The sequence below is a fragment of the Corvus kubaryi genome, unplaced genomic scaffold (genome assembly GCF_017639235.1).
Source record: "Corvus kubaryi isolate FWS band 111438036 unplaced genomic scaffold, C.kubaryi_AGA036_p1.0 split3-73, whole genome shotgun sequence".
In the NCBI taxonomy this organism is placed as follows: Eukaryota; Metazoa; Chordata; class Aves; order Passeriformes; family Corvidae; genus Corvus; species Corvus kubaryi.
This window is the reverse complement of record NW_024582091.1, coordinates 29,133,418-29,155,861: the sequence shown is the minus strand read 5'-3', so window position 1 is coordinate 29,155,861 and position 22,444 is coordinate 29,133,418. Positions and strand designations below refer to the sequence as shown.

The 22,444-nt window shown below is 38.7% G+C and overlaps 1 protein-coding gene across 1 annotated transcript in view; it reads left to right on the top strand.

The window, feature by feature from the left end:
* Window positions 1-22,444, top strand: part of ROS1 (ROS proto-oncogene 1, receptor tyrosine kinase) — a 71,894-nt gene that overhangs the window by 22,866 nt on the left and 26,584 nt on the right. Inside the window, exons 18-33 of the mRNA XM_042017300.1 lie at window positions 2,597-2,697; window positions 4,859-5,073; window positions 5,430-5,591; window positions 6,168-6,329; window positions 7,155-7,417; window positions 8,232-8,295; window positions 8,962-9,161; window positions 9,642-9,853; window positions 10,360-10,646; window positions 11,577-11,753; window positions 13,581-13,798; window positions 14,214-14,355; window positions 18,316-18,548; window positions 19,372-19,548; window positions 20,562-20,736; window positions 21,218-21,335. Of these exons, the coding sequence (XP_041873234.1) occupies window positions 2,597-2,697; window positions 4,859-5,073; window positions 5,430-5,591; window positions 6,168-6,329; window positions 7,155-7,417; window positions 8,232-8,295; window positions 8,962-9,161; window positions 9,642-9,853; window positions 10,360-10,646; window positions 11,577-11,753; window positions 13,581-13,798; window positions 14,214-14,355; window positions 18,316-18,548; window positions 19,372-19,548; window positions 20,562-20,736; window positions 21,218-21,335 (2,906 nt within the window). The remainder of the gene's footprint in view (window positions 1-2,596; window positions 2,698-4,858; window positions 5,074-5,429; window positions 5,592-6,167; window positions 6,330-7,154; window positions 7,418-8,231; window positions 8,296-8,961; window positions 9,162-9,641; window positions 9,854-10,359; window positions 10,647-11,576; window positions 11,754-13,580; window positions 13,799-14,213; window positions 14,356-18,315; window positions 18,549-19,371; window positions 19,549-20,561; window positions 20,737-21,217; window positions 21,336-22,444) is intronic.

The following is a 22,444-nucleotide window of genomic DNA, read 5'->3' as shown; positions in this document are numbered from 1 at the left end:
AGATTTCTTGTTCTTGCTTTCAAGAACCTTGGCAGCAATAAGACTGCTTGTCTGGTCCTGTCATTTTTTTTCTGCACCTTTCCCTATGTCAGTGATACCAGCCTTCAACCATTCACTTATTCACACCTCCTACAAACAAACATCTTCTCTCCTGCTTCTCTGCTGCCCTAATCTATGCACTGACTTCCTGAACTCAGCCTCCTGCTGTGATGCACACAGGCAAAAAGCCAAGTAAAAATGTCTAGATTGAGAAGTGACCAGTTATAGCTGACAGGTGTCTCTTTATTAAAATAAAACCCAGAATAAAACTATCAGAAAAAAAGGACAGCACAGTGTTCTTTAATGGTGGAATTGTTGAGCTGGTCGTTATTGTCTCAACACCAAGAGGCAATATGTTTGCACAGGTACTAATATGTATCTTCCTTGCACAATGAAGTCCTTTACCTGAGAAGAATGCATCTTACCTCTGTATTAAAACACAGATGTAATAGCTAATTGCTGTTATCCAGCAGTTAAAGCATGTTCTCCACATAAGTGGTTCTTACTGGTATTTACCATCTGTTTTTCTAATAAAGAATTGCTGTTCAGCTGGATCTTCAGCAGTTTGTATCTGTACCTCCTTTTAGCTTGAAATCTGAATGCTAGGAATAGGAATAGAAGAGACTACTGTGAAAATGGCAGGTTTCCTAAACAAATACAAAGGCAGAGCTTTGAAAGTCTAATTTCTTTGGCAGGAACTAGATCCTTTTATGGCAATTATTTTATTTTCTGATCAGTTGTTTAGCTCAGCTGGTGTGTATTGGCAGAGCTTGATTGATTTTAGCAGAGCTACTCTGATTTATTCCGACTTAGAATCTGGCATAGAATTTCCAAAGCCCTTAGTACGTTGTTTACACTGTACAATATGACTAGAAAAAAAGTAATTTATAGGGGAGCAGCAAAGTGCATTATATGGAAGTGGGGCCAGGACCCTTTAGATGTGGTTTCTGTCTCTAGTCAAAAGGTATTTCAAATAGCTAAGCTTATCCTGCATCTTATGATGTTCAGTTACATTGCACCATCACAGATACATGTCGTGCCCAGAGACTAATACCTCTCATGAACTGGGAAATGTTTGCCTGTTTTTGAAGCATAACAGAAGGGAGGTGTTAAATTTCTGTCTAACTCCTGAAAATGAATTGTACAAATATTTATTTGCCTTTTAATAATGGTGATACAGGGATCAGGAGAAAGAAGATGGGCACATCTATAGGACAATGTAATAGATGCAGAAAAAAAAGTGGGGCAAGGAAGAAGGACCCAAATGTTTAAAAAAGCAACATAAATTCAGGAAGATGTCTTTTGGTGTTGAGCATGGGAGGGAGAATAGGTAAATGGGATAAAATATAGTACAGCTCACTAAATATACACTTGGGCACATACACGCTGTGAGATATTTTTAACAGGACAACCTACAGGAGCAATCATTCAAACCTTGCTTTTCTGACATACAATGTCAACAGAAATATGTCAAGAATGTGATTACATAAGGAGCAACAGACAACTAAGTGATATAGCATTTGCTTTCCTGTCATCATCTTCTGCAGTTTATTAATGAAGAGCTAGGAAAAAAAGAGGCTGTTCCACTTACATACATAATGGAAATTTAAGCTTATAAAAGAATAGTTACGACTAGTGTTTGCATGAGAAGTTTGAGAGCTGCTGGAAAACATGTTCAGAGAGGCCCCAAACAACTTGTAAGCTGTGCTAATGATATAAAATAGACTAAACTTGATAACATTTAGCCGACTAACTTATAGAAGCAAATTCTTTTTTATTCATAGAACAGATTATTAAATGTCTGATTTTTATTACTGTTGCATATGGTACTGAATCTGTTGTTTACTGCAGAAACAAGGAAAATCTATTTTGAACATTAGATCCTATTAAAAAGAAACAACAAATCTTTCACCTCACTTAAAGGAAGATGAAACATTGAAGTAATGAGCAGGAAGATTGTTTAATTTCCTGCCCCCTTTATTTAATGATAAATTATTTACAAAAATTTAAATATTCAAATTTCCTGCTTAGTCAAATAAATGAATTAAAATTTTGCATCTATTTTCCATAAGTAATGCAACACATTAAATGCTTTTTGTATAAAATCAAAGCTGGAAAACAAAGACAAAAGATTTGAAATACTTTTTTCAAAAGGTTATTAGGACTTTCAGACTGGGTATCACCCATCTGTTTCAGATAAAGAATGTTAAAATACCAGGAGTGTTCCAGAGATTTTGATAAGTAGTTCCACTAATCACTTGATATACTATTGCCATCATATCTGAGGTACTCAGATATTCCAGGGCTGAACACTGTGACAGGTGTTAATAAAATGCTATCTAGAAAATCATCAGCTGCTATAAATAGGTGTCCACCAAGTACCTCATTATTTTCTAGTGCTATCTCTTTTTGTGTTAGAATGAACATTCATGGTAGTAATGTTATTTTTGCCAATAATGAGCTACTCTGATGTTGTCCAGACAACTGTTATGCCTAAGGGCTCTTACCTCAGAAGTGAAGATGTGTTCAAATTGCTGTTTGGACCGTTTTTTTCTAGGTGGTTGGTGTAACTTTGGATCTCACCTATGGTTTTCTTTACTGGCTTGTGCAAGATGGTCTATGTCTAAACCTATACAGAACTTCCCTCTGCAAAGAAGGGTAAGTAAATATATAGCAGAGGTAAGGAAGTCTGCATTTGCTAGGTTTTGGAATATTCTTTAAGAAAAAAATGTCCAGCACTGGGCACACTATCTACTAATTTAACAAAAATAAGAGCTAATGATCATGGCTAGCTGATAACAAACTGCACATTGTGATGGTTGGTAACACAGTTTTACAGTGAGAGAAACATAGTGTGGAACCTCAGCTGAACTGAGGTCGTGCTCATCAATTTTTAGGCTTAGCTTTAGGGAATAATTACTGCTTATTGTCTATTTTATCTTGGGATTTACAACACTTGACAGCTTCCAAGTGCCTGAACCTCTGTAACTTGCTCATCTTTCATGAAGCTCAGGACTTGAACTGACACCACTTTCTCACCTGGGCAGGCTTTCCTCTTGATCATTCTGAACATGAAATGGCTGCATTATTCCTGAAAGGCAAAGTTTGAAAAGACAAAACGTAACAAATTATGTTTATGGTGCTTGATTATATACTAAAACCTTGAGAAAAATGATGTTTTGTTCTTGTGCCAGTTTGGCCAAATTTAGAAATATATCCTCTGAGAGAAGGCAGGTCACCACCCCTCCCCCACCAGGTTCGGGAAAGAATAAATTTTCCTCAAAGGAAAGTGAAGGAGATAAAAACTACTTAACAAACACACAGGAAAAAGAAAATAATGCTAAATAATAAAATCTTTCACTGTGGAGAAAAAACCTGGGAAAGTGTCAGAGTCCTCCCTTCGGTCTCCTCGGAGCTGGGGCTTGGCCCAGGGCCAGGCCCTCTGTGCTCAGTGGAAAGTTCTCCCAATGTGTTCTGATATTGAAGCAGTCCAGTGGAAAAGGGAGAAAATCCGAAATTCCAGGGAAGGGAAAAAAGTTCAACTCTCAGTCTCTCTTCAGAGAAAAAGAAGCTGAAACTGGCCAGAAGATGACCAGGAAGCAGCAAGATGGGTGCTTCCTCACTCCCCTGCCACAGCTGGAAAAAAAAGGTCGCTATCTCTGTGTGACCTTGAACAAGCTGAAAACTGCTTTGGAAAAGTTTTGCTCAGATTTTCCTTCCCCCTCTCAGGCTTAGTTTAAAGGCATAGAAAAGCACAAAAATTAATTTCTGGGCATAGGGCAGTGATATGGGATACACATCATAAAGTCACCCTAAGACAGCTCTCTAAGTGCAAAGTGTACAATGCATAGTAGTTTGTGAAATTATGTTTTTGCTCCTTTCCATGTGCAGAATGCCTTTTTTTTTTTCAAGCATCAGATTAAACTTCTTAAACTTAATTGAGTAGCATCTGTATTTACATGTGCACATAATGTGGCAGGCTGGATTTGTGTGGAAACAGCTGAATTTTCTGACTGATTTTAGACTTGCTATGACTAATAGTAAACACTTAAAGAATCAAAATATGTTGATTAGTTTTAGCTGGAACATACAACTCCATTGTGAACCAATTGGCAGCCATAAATCATTGTCCCTGGCATGCCACAATACAGAGATTAGAAGTAATCCAGCCTAATGAACCTGATGGTGTGTCAAAGCTTTTCCAAATTTGTTTTGGATGGCATGTGTCTAAGCTCAAAGACATTTCTGAGATGGCAAAATGATGCCTCTCACAATATACTTAATCTCCTACCCAGAAAATAAATTGGGATCTAAAAAGGCCTGTAAGTTTTGACATACAATATACAAGGCAGATTAAATCACCAGTGATCCCAGTGAAGAAAAATGTTAATAGAGCTTAATAAATAATGGAAGGAAACTAGCAGGGTCAAATAACTCCGGATTCCTGATGTAATGAAGTAGAATGAATCTCATGCGCTGAAGTAGACTTCACTGTCTCAGTGGAATTGCTGAGAGAAGGTGGGCTGATTTTTCAAAATACTCATTTTTCTGCATCTATGCAGCAGAATACTAAACTATTTTATAATTGTTTACCAATAAAATAAAGGGAATGAAGGCCTTTCTGTCCTTTCTACAATGTTTCATATTCTGAAAAATGTTCTGCTTTAAAGAGGATAAAGAAAACTTTTTGCTTTGTCTTCCTGCCCCGTACATGAGTACTAAGAATTTGAATTATAAGAAACTTACCAATATGTCAAACATTGCATAAATCTGTTCCCTACATGTGTGCGATCATTTTGCTAATTTCATGTTTCCACAGTTGTGGTAATGCCATTGTCACAGAATTTGCAGCATGGAGTACTTCAGAAATATCTCAGGGTGCACTGGAATACTACAGCGGTCGTCTGTTCTGGATTAATAGGCTTCGGTTCATTACAACCCAGGAAGTCAATCAGAGCCTTAGCATTCCCTTCTCACAACCAGCAGAGTTTACAGCCTTTACCCTTGTTCACACATCACTTAAACCGTTGCCAGGTACATTATTTTCTTTTTCTAAACTCCTCAATAAAGGTATTCATTGTCAGCCTGCAATTCTTCATTCTTGAAATTCTTTAGTCATTTGACAAAAGATGAGGACAAGAGGAACTTATTAATAAATATATCAGGATACACCTGAGATACATACATCACCTGATAAATATATCAGCATAATGTGCAATTATAAAAGCTGATGGTACGGATATGGATAAAAAGAATTCATGGTGTTGTTATTTATTGTTTCTATTTAACGACGGTTTACAGAATTTACTTTAATGTTTTAAGTCACATTTCAATAGTCCACCTATTCCTCAAATTTTTAGATTATTATTATTTCTTCCATTTATGGACAGGAAACTTTTCTTCTACACCAAAAGTGATTCCGGATTCAGTGCCAGAGTCTTCTTTCAGAATTGAAGGAAATTCCTCTAGTTTCCACATCACATGGAGTCCCACAAAGGTGGAATGGGGAACTGTCTTTTACTGCGTGGGATCAAAGGCTCTGCAAGTGAGGACATTGATGCAATCTCTTCCTATTATCTGCATGTATTACTGCATCTACTTGCTAATATATCTATTTTTAAAAAGAAATAGAGTTTGTTTCTTCTCCAGCATTTACAAATTGGTCAAGAACCAAACTAAATTGCAAACAGAGTGCAGGCTGTCCAGTTTCTCCACCGCTGCAGCCAGCAGTGGCTCTGGGCTAGCGGCTGGAGCATGAAGAACCAGGCGAGGAGTTCACGGTGATCAAAGATTCATGAGAAGGCCTCTCACAGTAACTCAGAGACAGAAGGGTCCTCTGAGATTACAGTGGGATAGCCTTTGCCTGAATGTGAAATCTAGCCTTCATCCACCCTTAACTTTAGTGCATTTGGCAAGCTTTACTTTAAATTCAAAGAGCAGATTGCTGGCACATTGCTACACGTCACTACAGTGCCACAGGAGTTGGTGAAACAATGACCATTCACAGAAGAGAAGCTGTGTTTTGATTTAGTTGACCAGTTTGATGAGGGAATTTTGGGAAACTGAAGGCCTTTCTGAGCAGGAAAAGAGTCTTTCTTTATTTTGTTCTATTTTATTCCATTTGCAGTCTCTGGAGAGTGAAAGATGCCTCCATCCCCATAACCTGACAGTGCCATCCTACCGAGTGGATTGGCTGGAACCATTTACACTCTTTATTTTTTCTGTCACTCCATACACATACTGGAGCAAGGCACCAGTGACATCTGTAGCCCTTCGAGCCCCTGAAGGAGGTACTGAAATTTTAAATCTTGTTCCTCACGTGTAATGGGTACTGGGAGCATCTCAATGTCAGCAAGTGAAACCCTGGAGAGGGATGAGCAGCTTTCAGAGCTAGTCAGCTGCAGGCAGAGTTGCGAGGACATGTTTCTGAGAATCTTTGGCGATTATCTGTTGCAAACACAAATGCAGACAATTGAAGTAATAGAACTCAAAACAGAAAATGCAGGACAATATATCCCCCATGTGCCTGTGACTACAAGCAAGAAAGAGAAACTGAATTCATTACTATGAACACCAAAGGCTGCATTTAATATCTTAACTACTTACTAGATTTTTAATAAATGTTATGAACATTTTACTCTTGCTTCAGTATTTTTGCTCTTATGCACATCAAAATTAAGTTAGCTAAAATATAGTGTTGAGTGACAACCACTGAGAAAGTTTATGAGGTGCAGTAGATTTTAAAGTGAATAGGAGAGGGCATAGAATATGGTCTGTGTTGTGAAAATTTTTACACCCCCATAGTTACATACAGGACTTGGCTAAATAGATATGTCCCAATCTCAGTAAAGGAGTGCATTTTTTCTCTGTTTATACAGCTCTTTCTTTTGGTTAGGCAAGTTAAGATCAGATATCCACACACCAATGAAAAATAGAAAGGAATTACCATGAAGTTTTAGAAAATCTTCTGTAGTTTACACGTCACCAATTGCTATATGTCTCTGTCATCACTGGGGATGTAAAGCTCAGGCTCAAAACTAAAAGAGTTAGTTATGAGGTAGAGTTTGTGTTTTAATAGGAGTATTTTGTTCTGTGGATTTTATTTTTTTATACAGTTCCTTCAGCACCTAGGAACCCTAGAATATATGTGTTACAAAATAATCTACATGACAGTGATGGGAAAGTCCTTGTGGAGTTCAGGTGGGACAGACCTGAGAGGGACAATGGAATATTAACTCAGTTCAGGATTTACTACCAACTGTTGAATCAGAGCAGCACTGCTGGCACTTTCACAGAGTGGACTGAAAGCCATGTTAAACCCACCCAGATGCAGTTTTCCCTCAAGGATGTGCTTCCCAGCCTCACAGTAAGGTTTCAGGTATGAAAAATTACTAAGCTTGTCTCGTGCTAGATGGTAGATGCTATCTGTGCCATCTGATATGTTTGCCTGGGAGATGTTTTTTTGGCTTGGGGCAAGAGCTTGTGGTTTCTGCTTGTAGAACTGCTGATTTGCTGACTCACCCGTGGATACCTGGCTTAACCTTTTTTGTATCATATTGTTTACTAAATGGAGAAGCCCAAAAGAAACTTTTCTAGAGGTTTCCCCAAGCCGCTGCTAAAACCTGCAAGTTGAACACAGATTCAACTGATCTGGTGGAGAATGACAGGGCTTTTGAACAGAGCCACGGTTTGAGAAACGCAAGGACTCACATGCCTTCCATGGAAAGAGGCTTCCAGTTCAAAACTTGTGAAGAAGTCATATTTTCATTGTGATAGAAGTTTTGGAACATACAGAAAGTGTGCTTGAAAGACAAATTAAAAGCATGAGAGCATGTAATAGACCAGATACTAATAGGGGAGAACACCATGTTGGTTGCAAGGGCAACAAATAGTAGGAATTGTTCCAGGCTGGGAAAGGAAACCAAAAGACTGTCTGGAGTCCTTTGAGCTCTAATTGTTAGATGCAGCATGGATTGTCAATCTCTGGGCCACTGCTTAAAATGCTCTTCATAGCCACAGTCCCAACCTGAATGTAGACCTTAAACTGACCAACACAGCCCTATGTCAAACAGAGCACACACTTATGTTCCAAGATGAACAGAGAGGGGTGGTGTCTCTATTGACTCTACAGGCTCTCAAATGCAGTCCTTTATTCTGTTATTTAACATAAGTATCAATCTCCTGTCCCACAGGTGCAGGCCTTCACCTCTGTAGGTCCAGGACCCTTATCTGATGTGGCAGAGAGGAATTCATCAGGTATGGATGATTTAGTTGCCATCTCATGGTTTGTGTGCAATAGCTGGTGAAAACGTCAGTACAAGAATTTGGCAACCTGATAAACAGCCTCCAACATTTTATGTGACATACAGCAGACACAATGGAGGAAATGGTTACATCCTCTGATATGAAGGATTAACACATTCCTTATCATTAGATTAAATTTTGGGATTGTCAAGCCTTTCCTCAAAACTATGCTTAATTAGCTTTTTTGTGCAACTTCAGGCTAGCATGGAACAGTAGGTTTTCACCTGTAGCCTGCATACTGCTAGAGATCATAAAATATTTCTAATTAGACTGTCAAAGTTTACCAAGAGAGTTAGAGATTCACTAGAGATCATAGGCTATTTCTAGTTTGGCTGTTAAAGGTAATTAAATGAGCAAATCTCTTTTACTATGCTTAAATCTGTTAGGTAAGCATTCATAATGCCACTGAAAATATCTTAGTAGTTTGACTGTGATGACAATAGGGCATCTCCTTATTTATTTACTGTGACATACACCCAAATACAGTAAGTTCAGACATTTATTTGTATACATTTATAATACATTTATTTGTATCTTGTACTTGCTTTTCTTATCATTGACTGTGATTATCTAGGATGGAGGTTTTTTGTAAATTCTTCTGTGCCCTTTTCCTTCCAGATCTTTTCCCTGTCCCAACTCTAATAACTATTTCTGCCAACAAGTTGTTTCTTACTGACACAGACAGTGGTCGTACAATATGGGAACTTTCAGCAAAGAATGTAAAGGGCATCTGTTATACTGCTAATGATGACAAAGCATACCATATCATTGAGGATTCTCTTTTTATTCTGAATATACAGAATACTTCAATGTCTCAGGTATTCCTTTATTCACTCCCTTACTTGAGAGAATCTAGGAAAGTACGTGGCCATTATTGTCATTATTTTATGGCCAACTGTGTTTTTTGAAAAAGTAAGAATGACCAGAGTATACCATTGTTAAAGTAGTCTTATCAATCATAAACGTTTATACTGACATCTTCCTTGCTGATATTTTATCAGATGTTTAATTTGAAATTTAGACTAGTAAATAAAAGAAGTTTATATTTGTATCACATTTAATTTAATTTAATTTAATTTAAGTTACTTCATTCTAATTTCAAGAATGTGGAAGCAACAATTGATATGTTGTGGAACAATAGTTTTGATTTGTCTAAAAATATTGCCAATCCATGACACATCTTTATATTTTGACTTCTACTTCCCAAGCAGAAATTTTTCTTTCAGAAACAAATTGAACTTCATAATGTCCTAATATCAGGTTGGAAAGTTCTGTCCTTTTTTATTTTTTTTCTTAAGTTTTTCAAAGATGCATATCTTCACAATGTCACAGCCATCACAGTTGACTGGATTGCAAGGCATCTCTTTGTTGCCCTGAAAACGCCACAGAATAGAACTCAAATATTTGTTATTGATCTTGAGCTCAAGAAAAAATCTCTAAAAGCCTTGAACGTGCATCTGGGCAAAAGTAATTCAACTGTATCATCTCTGTTGTCCTATCCTTTCTTAAGGTAAGATGCATATTACTAATAACTCTTTTAAAGCAAATTTTAGACATGATTTTCATCAAAACTTGAACTGTTAAGGACCAAAAAGGACTTTCAAAGTAGATGAGTTTTGGCATTATGTAAAACTCAGAAATTTCTGGATGTAGTACCACTTTGGTACTGCTAATTGGTCTTGGCATATCTAATTTCAAAAAGATGTCTGTGTTTGAGTAAAGATTTCAAATTATGCTTAAATACTGATAGGTTCTTCTATGTAAGTAATGCAAATGAAACTCTGCACCAGACAACATTTTTTTTTACAGTAACCATTTTATCCAGAATAGTCAGTTACTGTGACCTTCTATACAAAAAGAATCATTTGGCATCTGAAATCACTTTGCAATTATGTTGCTCTAGTTACCTGATCTTAAATGTTTGGGAGATTTGTGACTAGTTACTCAGACTAGAAGTGCATTTAGATTGGTTGGGTTGAAGTTTTTCTACTGAAAGCAATGCATTTTCTTTGCTAGCCGCTTGTACTGGATGGAAGAGCTTGATAATGGCAGCTGCATCCTTTATTATGATACTCAGAATAACACCGTGCACCACATCTTGGGGCACGGGTTGGTAGAAAAACAGATGAGGAACTACTGCACCTGTAATGTCACAGAAGCAGAGCTAGGAAGACCTCTGAGTATAGATTTGTCTGACTCCAAAAATCCCCAGCTGCTTTTTATCAGAGGGAGAGATGAAATATGGGCCTCAGATGTGGATGGTTGCCACTGCTGGAGAATTACCAAAATACCAACTATTCAAGGTCTGAGAACTCTTTTATTTTTCTAGGTAGTTTGTGATTCTTGCTGTCTCTTACCTCAAACAACATTCATTTCTGAAAATAGCATTCATGAAGCACTTTTTAAAATAAAACTAATTCCTCTATAGTCAATCTGGACAAAATGTTTGTGTTCTGTGTTTCCAGTTGTGTACCCTGTTATACAAATGAGGAGAAAGAGCAGTGTGAGGATATTTACTGATGCAAGTATGTATTCTAGTAAGATGTAAATCAAAAGAGATGCTACGACCTCAAGTGCTACTTGTCAATAGATTTCACTTAGAATATTAACACATTATTTTGCTAGGGTTTCGTATTAGCTACACCTATTGCAGTTTATCTCAATGAAAAGATACAATAATGACTTACACCTGAAAATGGCATTGCAGACTTCAGTATGTGGGGAAGGTCCGTCACGCAGGTAGGGTCTCATATGACAAATTATCCATGTTTCACTTCTTGTGATGATAACATTCACTCTTGGTTACTCGGTTTTCAGCTCCGTTCTGGAGGCGTGCTGGTAAAGCTGCTCTGTTACCAGAGGAGCTGTCTTAATTGTTTCTGGAGACGACAGATCATGGTGGTTTTCATCTTGGACAAAAGAGCAAAGTTTCTTTAAACAGGTCTTGCTTTTGTGTTTTACTTCTTGTGTTTGTTAATTGAATAGCAGTTCTCATAGTTATGGAAAATAAAACGCCTTCAGATCTACATTTCTAAACTGTAATAACAGTGTCTCAGGTTTACGAGACCCACCGGAAAATATCAGAAGTCTCTTCTCAAGGGGAGGTCTTCGAGGATACAGTATGGCCAAGATACCTATATTGACAAACTGTGAATACAAGCACCCATCTGCTCTTGTAAAATCATCTGCTCAGGGTTGATTTTAAAACTTAACTGTGCAATGTTTTCCTACAGGTAATAAAATTGGCAGCTTGACTGCAGATAACAAATTTATATACTGGACTGCTGAAACAAAGGAATACACTGAAATTTGGCTAGCAAATAAAGAAAGTAGAAGACACTTTCTTCACAAGAGAGTAAACCATGCACTGAAAATCTTAGCTTACAGCTCAGCAGCACAATCATATCCAGGTAGAGGGGATCTGGCTTGTTTTGTAAATGTAACCAATTTATTTCAGAGCATGTATTTACGTTGCAGATTGTGCTACGTGTATTTGTGTAAAGCATGCTTCATGGATTCAGGTACCTTCTACAGAGAAACAATTTGCACATTTTTAAAAGGATGAATATAAGGACTGGCCTTCTGTTGGATATAATGGAAGGCCATGATGATGAATATTGCCCCTGTTTGTTAAATGCCAGACTATGCCTATTTTCAAAGTTGTGTCAGACCTGGAGATGTGGAAAAGGTGGTGCACATTACAGCACAGAAAAAGAGCAAATATGTTCCACAGCGTTGTAGCAAGAGTTTGATAGTGATCCCTGTTATGACACAGATTTCTGAGTTTGTTCACAAGTACATAAAACTGAAAAAAATCTGTCCTTCTAAAGACAAAGAGATATGAAATCTGCTTATTAAAGTGATTTATAAAGAAGTACTCAAGAGACAATTACAGGTTATGTTATAGTAGACCCAGGCTTCACTTAGAACTCATAATATTTTAAACAAACCATTGTAGAATGATAATGAAAGAAATAAAACATTAGTTTTAATAGAAAATTAGGATTCATGGTACCTATAAGGATTATCTTTGTAAATGCAGAGGTTTAGAACAGCTACTAGCATGATGAATATATACAAAATAATTCTTGAACTCCAGTTTTGCATAAAAGAACTGGCAAATATACAAGAGAATGTTCTAACAAGATGGACTTCTTTGGAATAAAAAAATTTCACATTCTTTCGAGTAGCCGGTACAGTCATGCCTGCCTGCAGCTGCTCTGACCAGTGCTCAGGCTATCCTTGCCAGCACTTTGGGCATGTTTGTTCTCATGAGATCTGTGTGGGCTTGGCATTGATGCAGGAGCTTGGTTTGGCCCTGGTACAGAATGTGCCAATCCCTATCCCCAGGGACAGGGTTTCCTGCAAGAGCTGCAGGTTTAGCTGGTGCAGAAAGGGAAGAACCAAATTTCAGTCCAAACGGATTATTTCTACCCAGAGATCCCCACAGAGACTTTCTAATTTACATTGTCTGCTGCAAATATATTTGGAGGAATATGCATGAACCTGACTTTGGTAGGAATGGCAGGGTTTCTCACTTTGGGAGAAAAGATCTTGACTATGAGGTCAGTTGTTCTGGCCTAAGGGCAAGCATTCATCCTTGTACCTTCTTCCCTGTGCACATGCCTAAACTTCTTCCTTCTTAGCAGGAAGTCTATTTAATATATTTTTATTTTGGTTTTGGAAGTACTTCGAGTGATGAGGAATTTTCTTTTGTTACTTTTTGGTAACTGTTAGTGTAGTTTTCCATTGTTTTCTCCCTACAGACTCCTTTTCTACCTCCCAAATTTATCTCTCCTTACCACGTTACACATGGAAACCTTTTTGGAGCAAAAAGCAGATAACATTTAATTGCTAGAGAAAGGCACTGTCTATTCAACAGATCTGTCTTTTCTGTAATAGGCAAGTTTGGGCTCGTCAGTATGTACTGCCCTTTACAACACAGCAACTTCAATTTGCATTTCCATCTTCTACTTCAAGAAGAACCTAATTTCTTTATTAAAGTTGTATCTTACCAAAGATAAATGAGAGTTTCTTTGAGGGCCACTATTTTTGTGTCCATGAAAGTAATCAAATAAAGTACTTTCAGGTGGGATTTTCTTCTGTTTCTCTTTGTGAAAGCAGAAAGAATACTTTGTAGCTATGTTTTCTCATAAGAATGGTGGTAGAATCCCAAGCAAGTTTGAATTGGTCCAGCCATAATTAACTTTTTTTTAATCTTTTGTTGTCTTTCCTAGATAAAAGATGCCTGATTCTCTTGCCAGCCACTGAGAAACCTACTATCCTTGCTGCAACTAACACCAGTTTTACATTAAGCTTGCCATCTGTCACACCACAGCAGCTATGCCCTGGCATATCCCAGCCTACCCCGACACACCTGGTATTCTCCAGACAAATGACAAACAACTGTAGGAACTCAGGATACTGTTTGTTTGCTCCACAGCAAAAAACATTGGTATGGCTATTTCACACTGAAACGCGTGGGGTATCATATATAAACAGGGAATGGGATATCACTTCTAGTAATTTCATGAACCATTTTGTAGCTTTCTGTCATGAGTTTTTCCATTTCTACATCCCAAAAGTAACTGTCTTTTCTCTCTTGTATTTGCTAAGTGGTAGATACCTCAGTTTTCCTTTGTGCAAGTACCCCTCTACTTTTTGGCTTGTTTTTTAGTATGTGCTTTCTTTTCTGTAGGGACATATTACTGAAACTGTGATTTTAAGGATCTCTTTTTAAACACTAAAGTGTATTACAATGCAAAAACACTACTATATTATTTTTTTAACACACATTTCATTGACGTTTCTGGGTTACCATATGACTCTTCTCTAAGAATGCATGTTTATTATCTGATTTTGACTTACAGGAATATCAGGGTCCTATTGCTGTCTTAGGCAACCTACAGCCATTTTCGAGTTATGCCATACAAGTTGCAGTGAAAAACTACTATTCAGATGAGGAAGCACTGCCTGTGGGAGAAGGCACAGTTGGCACAACTCTATACGGAGGTTTGTTTCATATTTTATTCTGATTTTGAACAGAGTTCTCATCTCAGAGAAAGGTGTGTGCAAGTTTGGGCTGTAAATCAGAAAGCAGACAAATAGTCTGCTTAAAATGTAACCTGTGTAGATCTTCACAAGGTTTTGGCAAACAGACTTGATGAATTTCTAAGATTCATAAGACATATATATATTCTTTAATGCTTTGGCTTACTGGCTTCCTGAGGAAAGATAAATAATGGCTGAAAGTGACTAAACAGTTGCAGTTTCTGCCTTGGACCACATCTTTAAATAAATTGTATTTGAATGTATATGTGGTTCTGTATGTTTAAATATCTGTGTTATGTATTCATTCAGCATTCAGATTTTTTTCCCTTGGCTTGATGTCATTTTCATAATTGCTGTTTCTAAGGGTAATGCAAATTTGTTTTGTTGTGAACCAGGCTGAAAAGACAATGCTTTGTTTTTACTTTTGGCCTGAATGACAACAGCCCATTTTCAGTTAATTTCAAGAATTTTGATGTGCCCTTTCAGTCCTTGTTCTTTGAGAATACTACAGAGCTAAATGAGCTAGATGCCTCCTGTGCTTGTAAATACCTCAATTAGGGCAGGAAGATGCTTCTACTCATTCCCTGCTTCATTCTACCCATTTGCAGCTGTGGGGCAGCTAGTGTGCCAGCTTCCTTGAAGCTCTTGACATCTTCCAGAAAGGAAAGGATCATGCAAAAGGTGCATGTTATGCTTTTGCACGTGTTGCAACCCAACCCAATAGAACTACCTTGCTCAGTGCTTTTTCTTGTTTCGCATGTGTATTTTTGTACATGCACACTTGTCTTCACGAGGAGCTGCCCTTGTGCTTTTCTTCAGATAATTTTCTCAGTGCTTCTGCTTAACTCACTTGCTGAAAACATGGGAAGCCATTACAAGAGGTAGCTATTCCCCATAGTATACATAGTGCTTGCTCTTCTGTCATGTCAGTATTTCTCTGTTGTGCCTGGTGTCACCAGCCAGCATCAGCTAGATCCACATAAACTCTTTACTTGCAAGGCCATAAGGCACCTCTGTTAATTCCTAAGTCAGCAGTCAGAATTACAGCCAAGTCTACATGACAGCATGTCTGTGTTTTGCAGAAAGACTGGGGAGGTGGTACTTTGGGATACTTGGTGTTGAACTCACTGGGATGTGGGAATGCTATGGCCCCAGTCCTCGCTAGTTTTCCTGCCTGGCTCTTGTCCTGCAGAGTGGAAGCAGTTCTTCTTTGAGAGGAGGGTAAGGGAGTGAAACTGAGAGGCACAGCAGCCCCTGGCCCTTGGACACTGGCTCCCCTAGCCCAGCTGCATCAGGGCTGGCTGTGGCTGACACAGAGCACTGCACGCTGCACACCTGTGCATGCAGATATTGCCGTGACATGCAGTGAGGGAGCCACAGCAGGACTCCTAAGGTTTTCCCTTACCTCTTTTTACCTCTCCTTGGTTTTTAGCTGCTTCAGAAGGTGGTGAAATAACTGGAATTGAAGTAAGGACAGCCACCGCTGGGTTTTTCTTACTTTCCTCAATGTCCTTTCCCCCTAGTGATCAACTGTGCCCAAGAAAACACTTCATCCAGAATACCTGGCAACAAGTACGTGCCAGGAGTCCTGATTTCCTTTCTTCTTTCCTTAGGGATGCACTCTGTGGTTTCTTTAAAGGTTCATTCACAGAACAATCAGCTTCTCTTTTTGCTGCCACTGTCCAGAGGAGAGAATCACCAGTGATGCTGCCAAGTGGCTTCTCTTATGCACATATCATTCCCCATTTTTTGTCCTGGAAACAGTCACATTTTTTCCTTAAAACCCCTCTGTTTAAGGTGAACTTCTTTTCATCTTTCAAATGAAAGTGAAACAAGATGTGCAGGCATATTGGCAGCCTTCTTGTGGAATCCAGATATGCAATACTTTGGAAGGTCTCTGGTTCAACTATGCTGGTTTTTTCTCTCAACAGTCAGATCTCAGCATCTGCACCATCAAGCAAATAGGCTCCCATCCTATGTGGATCTCTGAATATTGTGAGCCGGTCTCTTCTACCATGCCTGCAGTAAGACGACTGGAGGCAATGGGCTTTAGCTGAGATGGCAGAGTCAGATTAGATATTAGAAAAAATGTTTACACTTTTGAGTGGTCAGGCACTGGAATAGGTTTCCCAGAGAGGTGGTGGAGTCACCATCCCTGGAGGTGTTTAAGAGGCACCTGATGTTGGGTGATGTGGTTTAGTGGTTTAGGGATTACAGTGGTAGTGCTGCTTGATGGTTGGACTTAATGATCTGAAAGGTCTCTTCCGACCTTGATGATTCTACCTTCCTACAGATTCTATGGAGAAAAACAAACAAAAAAACCCACCCCCAAAAAACACCCAACAACTCTAGCCTTCGATCAGTAGATTTCAATTCTTTGCACAGGATTCCACATCTGTAATACAAAATTTGTGTGGCACATTGACTGAATATGATTAAATACTATTGGGATGTGGCAAGAATTGACACAATTACTTCTTTGTCAGGTAAACTGTGCAGCAACAAACACTCTTTCAGTGATGAAACATAAAGGGAGCACCTGAAATGGGAGACTGGATTGCTCCAGTCAAATGGAATTTTTCAGTCTCATGATAAAATGAAACACGAAACTCAGAACAGGCCTCTCTAGTCGGGACAAAACAAAAAATCTGGATGAAAATCAAGTCTTAGACAAAAAGCAAACCAAACCAACAAAAAAACTCCTCACCCCACCCCAGCCTACAAACCCTGAGAATAAATGTCTGTATCAACATTCAGAGCTTTACACAATTTGTTGAAAAACTTCCAGCCAGCTGTAAATAGAAGGTATGTGTGTCCTGACACTTATGTTCTCAATTTCATGAATGTAACTGCTAGTTTAAATTGTAATCAGATGCTGCTAGAGCCTCTTGAAGTGTGTACACTATTTAACACCTCTGAAGCTGTGTGAATTCCCTCTGCCTTTCTCTCATTCTCTAATGAAGTGAAAGAAGCTTGGAATAATTTGTGCTTTCCATCAAATAGCAAGATAGAGGGAATGAAAAAAAGAGGAAGACAATTAATGCATTGCTCTTGCCACAGAGTGTCACTCTTACTCCACACATTTTAGCTAGACAAATGAGAAATTTGTCTTCTTTCCTAGTCTAGTTTCTGTATTTTGCATTAATTAATCTGTAGTCTTTCTACTAGGATATGAATTAGAACATACGGACTCATCATTCTGATATGTTTGGAACATAAATAGTGTAATGACTTGTTAACTTTTTACCTGTCTGGACAGCTCCATAGGAAATAAAGAATTTTTTTATGCAGAGTAGGGACATACCATATACCATTACAAAGTCTGTGATCTTAAAGCTTCAAAGGAAGGGTTGATTTTTCCAGAACAACTAGTGAATAATCAGCTGGTATGGACATCTGACCAGCAACCCAGTTTCTTCCATATGCAGCTCAGCCAAACTGTGTATTTCTAAGCAAAATTGTAAATTATCGGAAATAACGCTTAATTTTGGATTTTCTTCCTTCATACTTTTCTGTTCAAGAAAAGACTTTCCAATTGGAATAGTGCAGGTATTATTTTTTGTGTGTGTGTATATCCAAGTAAGCACCATAGTAAACTCACATCTGAGACCCTGATTAGGAAACTAAGAGAATGCAGGAATTCAGTGATATGACTATAAATGTAGAGGTATATGAGAGCAGCTGTTTTTCTGTTGTTGTTGGGGTTTTTTGTCTGCTTGCGTGGTAGGACAGCCAAGAAGATACTAAAAATATTTTGAACTTCTCTGCAGGTGACTGACTATACAAGAACATGAGTTTTACATGTGTAGAGTTTCAGTCCTGTAAATGAATAATATTCATACATTTATAATCTTCTTTTCTTTCCTTGGTTACATTTTTTGACTTCTCTAAGAGGGCAATTAATTTTTCCTTCTGTTTCAGTACCAGAGGCAGTTGACACTATTAAAACATTAGTTTTATCTGACACCACCATCAACATATCTTGGAGTGAATCTCTGGAGCCAAATGGACCTCTTGAATCCATCCGCTATCAAATCTCTGTCAATTTATTGCCTCCTGTCCCAGCAACACCTTTACGAAAAAGTGAATTTTCAAATGGGATGCTTGCCTGGTCTGTCAGTGGGCTCCATCCTGGAACAAATAATTTATTCAAGGTATAATAGCAAGTAGTTTTACTGGTTTATTCAACCTGAAAATCTTTAGACTGCTCTTCTGTAAAGCAGACAAAAGTGTCCAATGTGGATTCATAAGAACAAAATGTACTGCTTCACCCTTTACAGATGAAGGCTTAAAAAAAAGTAGTAAATGATGTATTTGGACAGCAGGTCTATGATCAGAGTGACATTTTCAAAAGTAACCAAGTAAACATGTCTGCAGAATGTGCACTGGGTATCAAAAATAAAGTGATTTACACAGTTGGGAGAACATTCAGATGATGGCAGGAGGGGATCTGTAGGTATTAATTTGACTTTGGGCTTTTGTTAATGATTTGGATGGTATAATGGGGAACATATATACACACACATACCTAAATACCTGTATGTGTGTATGCAAGTATGCATACCCAAACACAGGTTATATTTGCCTGTGGCTTAGTGAAAAGCAATGTGCTGAGGCACCTCTCGGCTTTGTGTTTCTGTGGTTCTAAAACACTGCCTAACATGCGGTGTGACATCTGCATGTCTGTGTAAGAGTGTGTGGCATTTTAAAAAGGTCTAGACAGAGAAGGGACTTGGTAGAAAGCTGAGATGAGAAACTAAGAAGAGTCTCTGATGAAGGGTACTCCTGGATACAAACTTTCAGCCTGAAGGTGTATAACCCTGCAGCTATGAGGCTCAAAATCTTTCTACAGCTATATCTGTATTGCCTGAATACTGTCTTGTTCGAAAAGTTAGTCTTCCAAACACGTGGTGTTGCTAAAGCAAAGCTGCCTTTCCAACTGCTCTGGTGTTGTACAGTTCATCCGTTCCTTACTAGGTTCTTGCTTTTCATCCTGATGAGAACTGGTTTTCTGAAAGTGTCCCTGTCATTGCAAAAACTTTTGAGACTCCACCTGCACCTATCAACATAATTCCCAGAAATACCAGTTTCCAGCTAGAATGGAGAGCTCCTCTGCACGTCAATGAAACCAGCTTCTGGTTTGAGCTGCGTAAGGTAAAAATACCTCTAAATTTTGGGGTGGGTTTTTTTCAGATCAGAGAAACTTTAACCTACCCTGTCCTGGTAAGCAGGACAGGGTGGGTGGCAGGATGTACATGAAGAGTCTCAGTGGATAATTTGGGCATGGTGATGTCAGTCTTAGCTGCTCAGCAGGGGCAGGATGGAGTCAGTGTTTGCCAGGAACAAGGAGGAGTGCAGCTGTAGCATTTAGTACTCCATAGTGCCAAAGGACATCCTGGATGACCTCACCAGAATTCCGCCTGAGTCTCCTGTTTCAGCAGTCCTATCCCTGTTTCCTCACTGCCCTGCCCCAACTGGGTTTGCAGTTGCAAATCCTATGTCTGCCTTGCACAACAAAAAGAAGAAAAGGGTTTTCAGCAATAAATATTAGATACAGCCTAGTATCTGGATTTTATTTTGCTGTGATAGAGGTTAGGAGAAAATGTCGGAGAGAAGACCGGATCCAAGGAGTAGGAAGTAAGTGCTGCAGTGAGAGCAGCATGCGTGGAAACTTCAGACTTCAACGCTTGAACCACTGGACGCACAAAAAGTCATGAGCTAAACTGGATCATGCAGATTCTTTACTATAGAGAATCAGATTCATTAGGCCTACACCAAACATTTCCCTGGCCTAAAACAAATGTCACATCACAATTCCACTAACCCACCTCCTTTCAATTGCATCATGGCAAGCTGAACTCATGGGCATGTCATGATGATCCAGAAATATAAGGGGAAGGCTCCTTTTGGCTGCGTAAAGCAGGCACTTAATCTGTTGTTCTTTGTTACTGCCAAGGCTTGTAGGTCTCCTGAAAACAAAGAAGAAAATTAGGGTTTATGTCCTTGGTCTCTGAGAGGACAAAGTCCCATGGTTGAAACAGCACCTGCGTCAGATTTCCACTATGATATTAAGAGGTGGCAAAGTAGTTAATCCACCCAGGAACAGAACTGTGACACACTTTCAGCAGAGCAAGAAAGTTGACCATAATGATATTTTATTTTCCTAGTGGCCAACAAAAAGTGACTGGTTTTCTCCTGCAAACACTTTGTGCACAGGAAATCTTGTTTACACGTGCAACCTCACAGGAACTCTTCCTTGGACCAACTACTTTGTAAGAGTAACAGTAGTTTATGTTACAGGAGTGAAAAGCACTTCCTCTTCAACAAGCTTTAAAACTACAGGTAAGAACTTAATGCAGGATAACAAGATTTTAAGACTATTTTCAGGTTGTGAATATTAAATGTAATACTTTCTAGAATTTAGCAGGCAACTTTCTTACACTAAGACCCAATAGTTCTGTTCTGTGTGTTTGAAAAATGGATAACACAATACCATACCTTCAAAAGTAATAGGGGGAAAGAAATGGGGTTCATTTCCAAGTGGAGCAGAGGAAAGAGTGAGGGGAATTGAAATGAAACGCCTATAATGCAAATGAACTCATTACTGGTGAAAAGCTGCATGTGAGTAAAAATTTTGGAATTTATCTATCACAAAGAAAAGGCCAAGGATTCATTCTCTATGAGGATTGTTAATGTAGATCCTCCTCCCTTTTGTATGTGTAAACACCCATGTGCACATCAGATTTTTCTCTGTATCTGTTAGCCCTTTGTCATGCTACAAATACATTTTAAGGGTTCTGTTTCTTCCCCTGCTTGGCTTAAGCTGGTGTTCCCAGTAAGCCAGGAGCTCCTAAAAAAGCAGAAGACTCTAAAAACTCTCTACAGTGGGAAAAGGCTGATGACAATGGAAGCAAACTGAACTACTACGTCTTAGAAAGCAGGTAAGCAATGCATGATGCACTCTTCCCATAGGTAGCAGCCCAGAAAAAACCCGGCTGTGCAGGGGTTTTCAGGTTGGCTCCGATGGGAAGAATGAAATATACGATGCAAAAGGCCCTTGCCATTGGGATCTCTTTCCTAGATAAATCAAGTACCCATAATTTCCAGAAATTCCGGGAAAACATAGAAGGAAATATACACTAACAACATTTTCAGAGCCATCTTGAAATACAATTATATATTTGGATATATGTCAGTGAATTAGAAGATCTAGAGATAATTTCAAACCACCAATCTCAGCTTACATGTAGTATGTATTTTTGGCTAAAATATATGTATAAATATATTGGTGTTCAGAGGACTCAAAGAAGGTGTTGTAACTTTGCCAGAAATAAAATATTCCCTTCCACGTGGGATGACTGTATAATTTTTAAAGTGCTCTGTCATCACATACTGATTGCCTGGGCTATACATGTCGCACTAGAGTGCCAGCTCACACTTATTTCTGCACTGGCATTGGAAGGGCTGACTGGGCAGGTTAGAGTATGTTGCTGTGGGCAGTGACTTTGAAATTCTAATTTTTTGACCGTGACTCTGGAGAGATTTCTTTAAAGCAGTCCGTGCAAAGCTTAATTAATGTATTATTTAAAAATTAGGAAAGTCCATCTTCTGAGATATTCCAGTGATTGTTTGAAGTCATTACTGATGGAGGGAAGCAATTTTCTAAACTCAGCCATTATGTCTTTCTCTCTGCTTATGAAAGCTGAGGACGACAGCACTCTGGAGCAGGAAATGCTTTACCTGTATAAGTTTTCACCCAGACATATTTTCCCAGTGCTGTAAGCTTCCTACAGTTCTGTGAGCATGCAGGAGCACTGACCCGCATGCTCTGAGAAAACAATAATTTTGATATGTCAACAGACAGTCTGTACCTGGCGTTTTGCAGATGGGTAAGGAAAGGTCAGTCCCTTGGCCTGTGCCAGGGCTGTGCATTAGCTGCTCTGTTCTCCAGACTCTAGCTTCTTATTAGTCTCTGGAATCATAATGCATCATTGAGGTGGTCTTTTAATGAAATAAGATTTTCTCTTGCAGTTGGAATGTACACATGCAG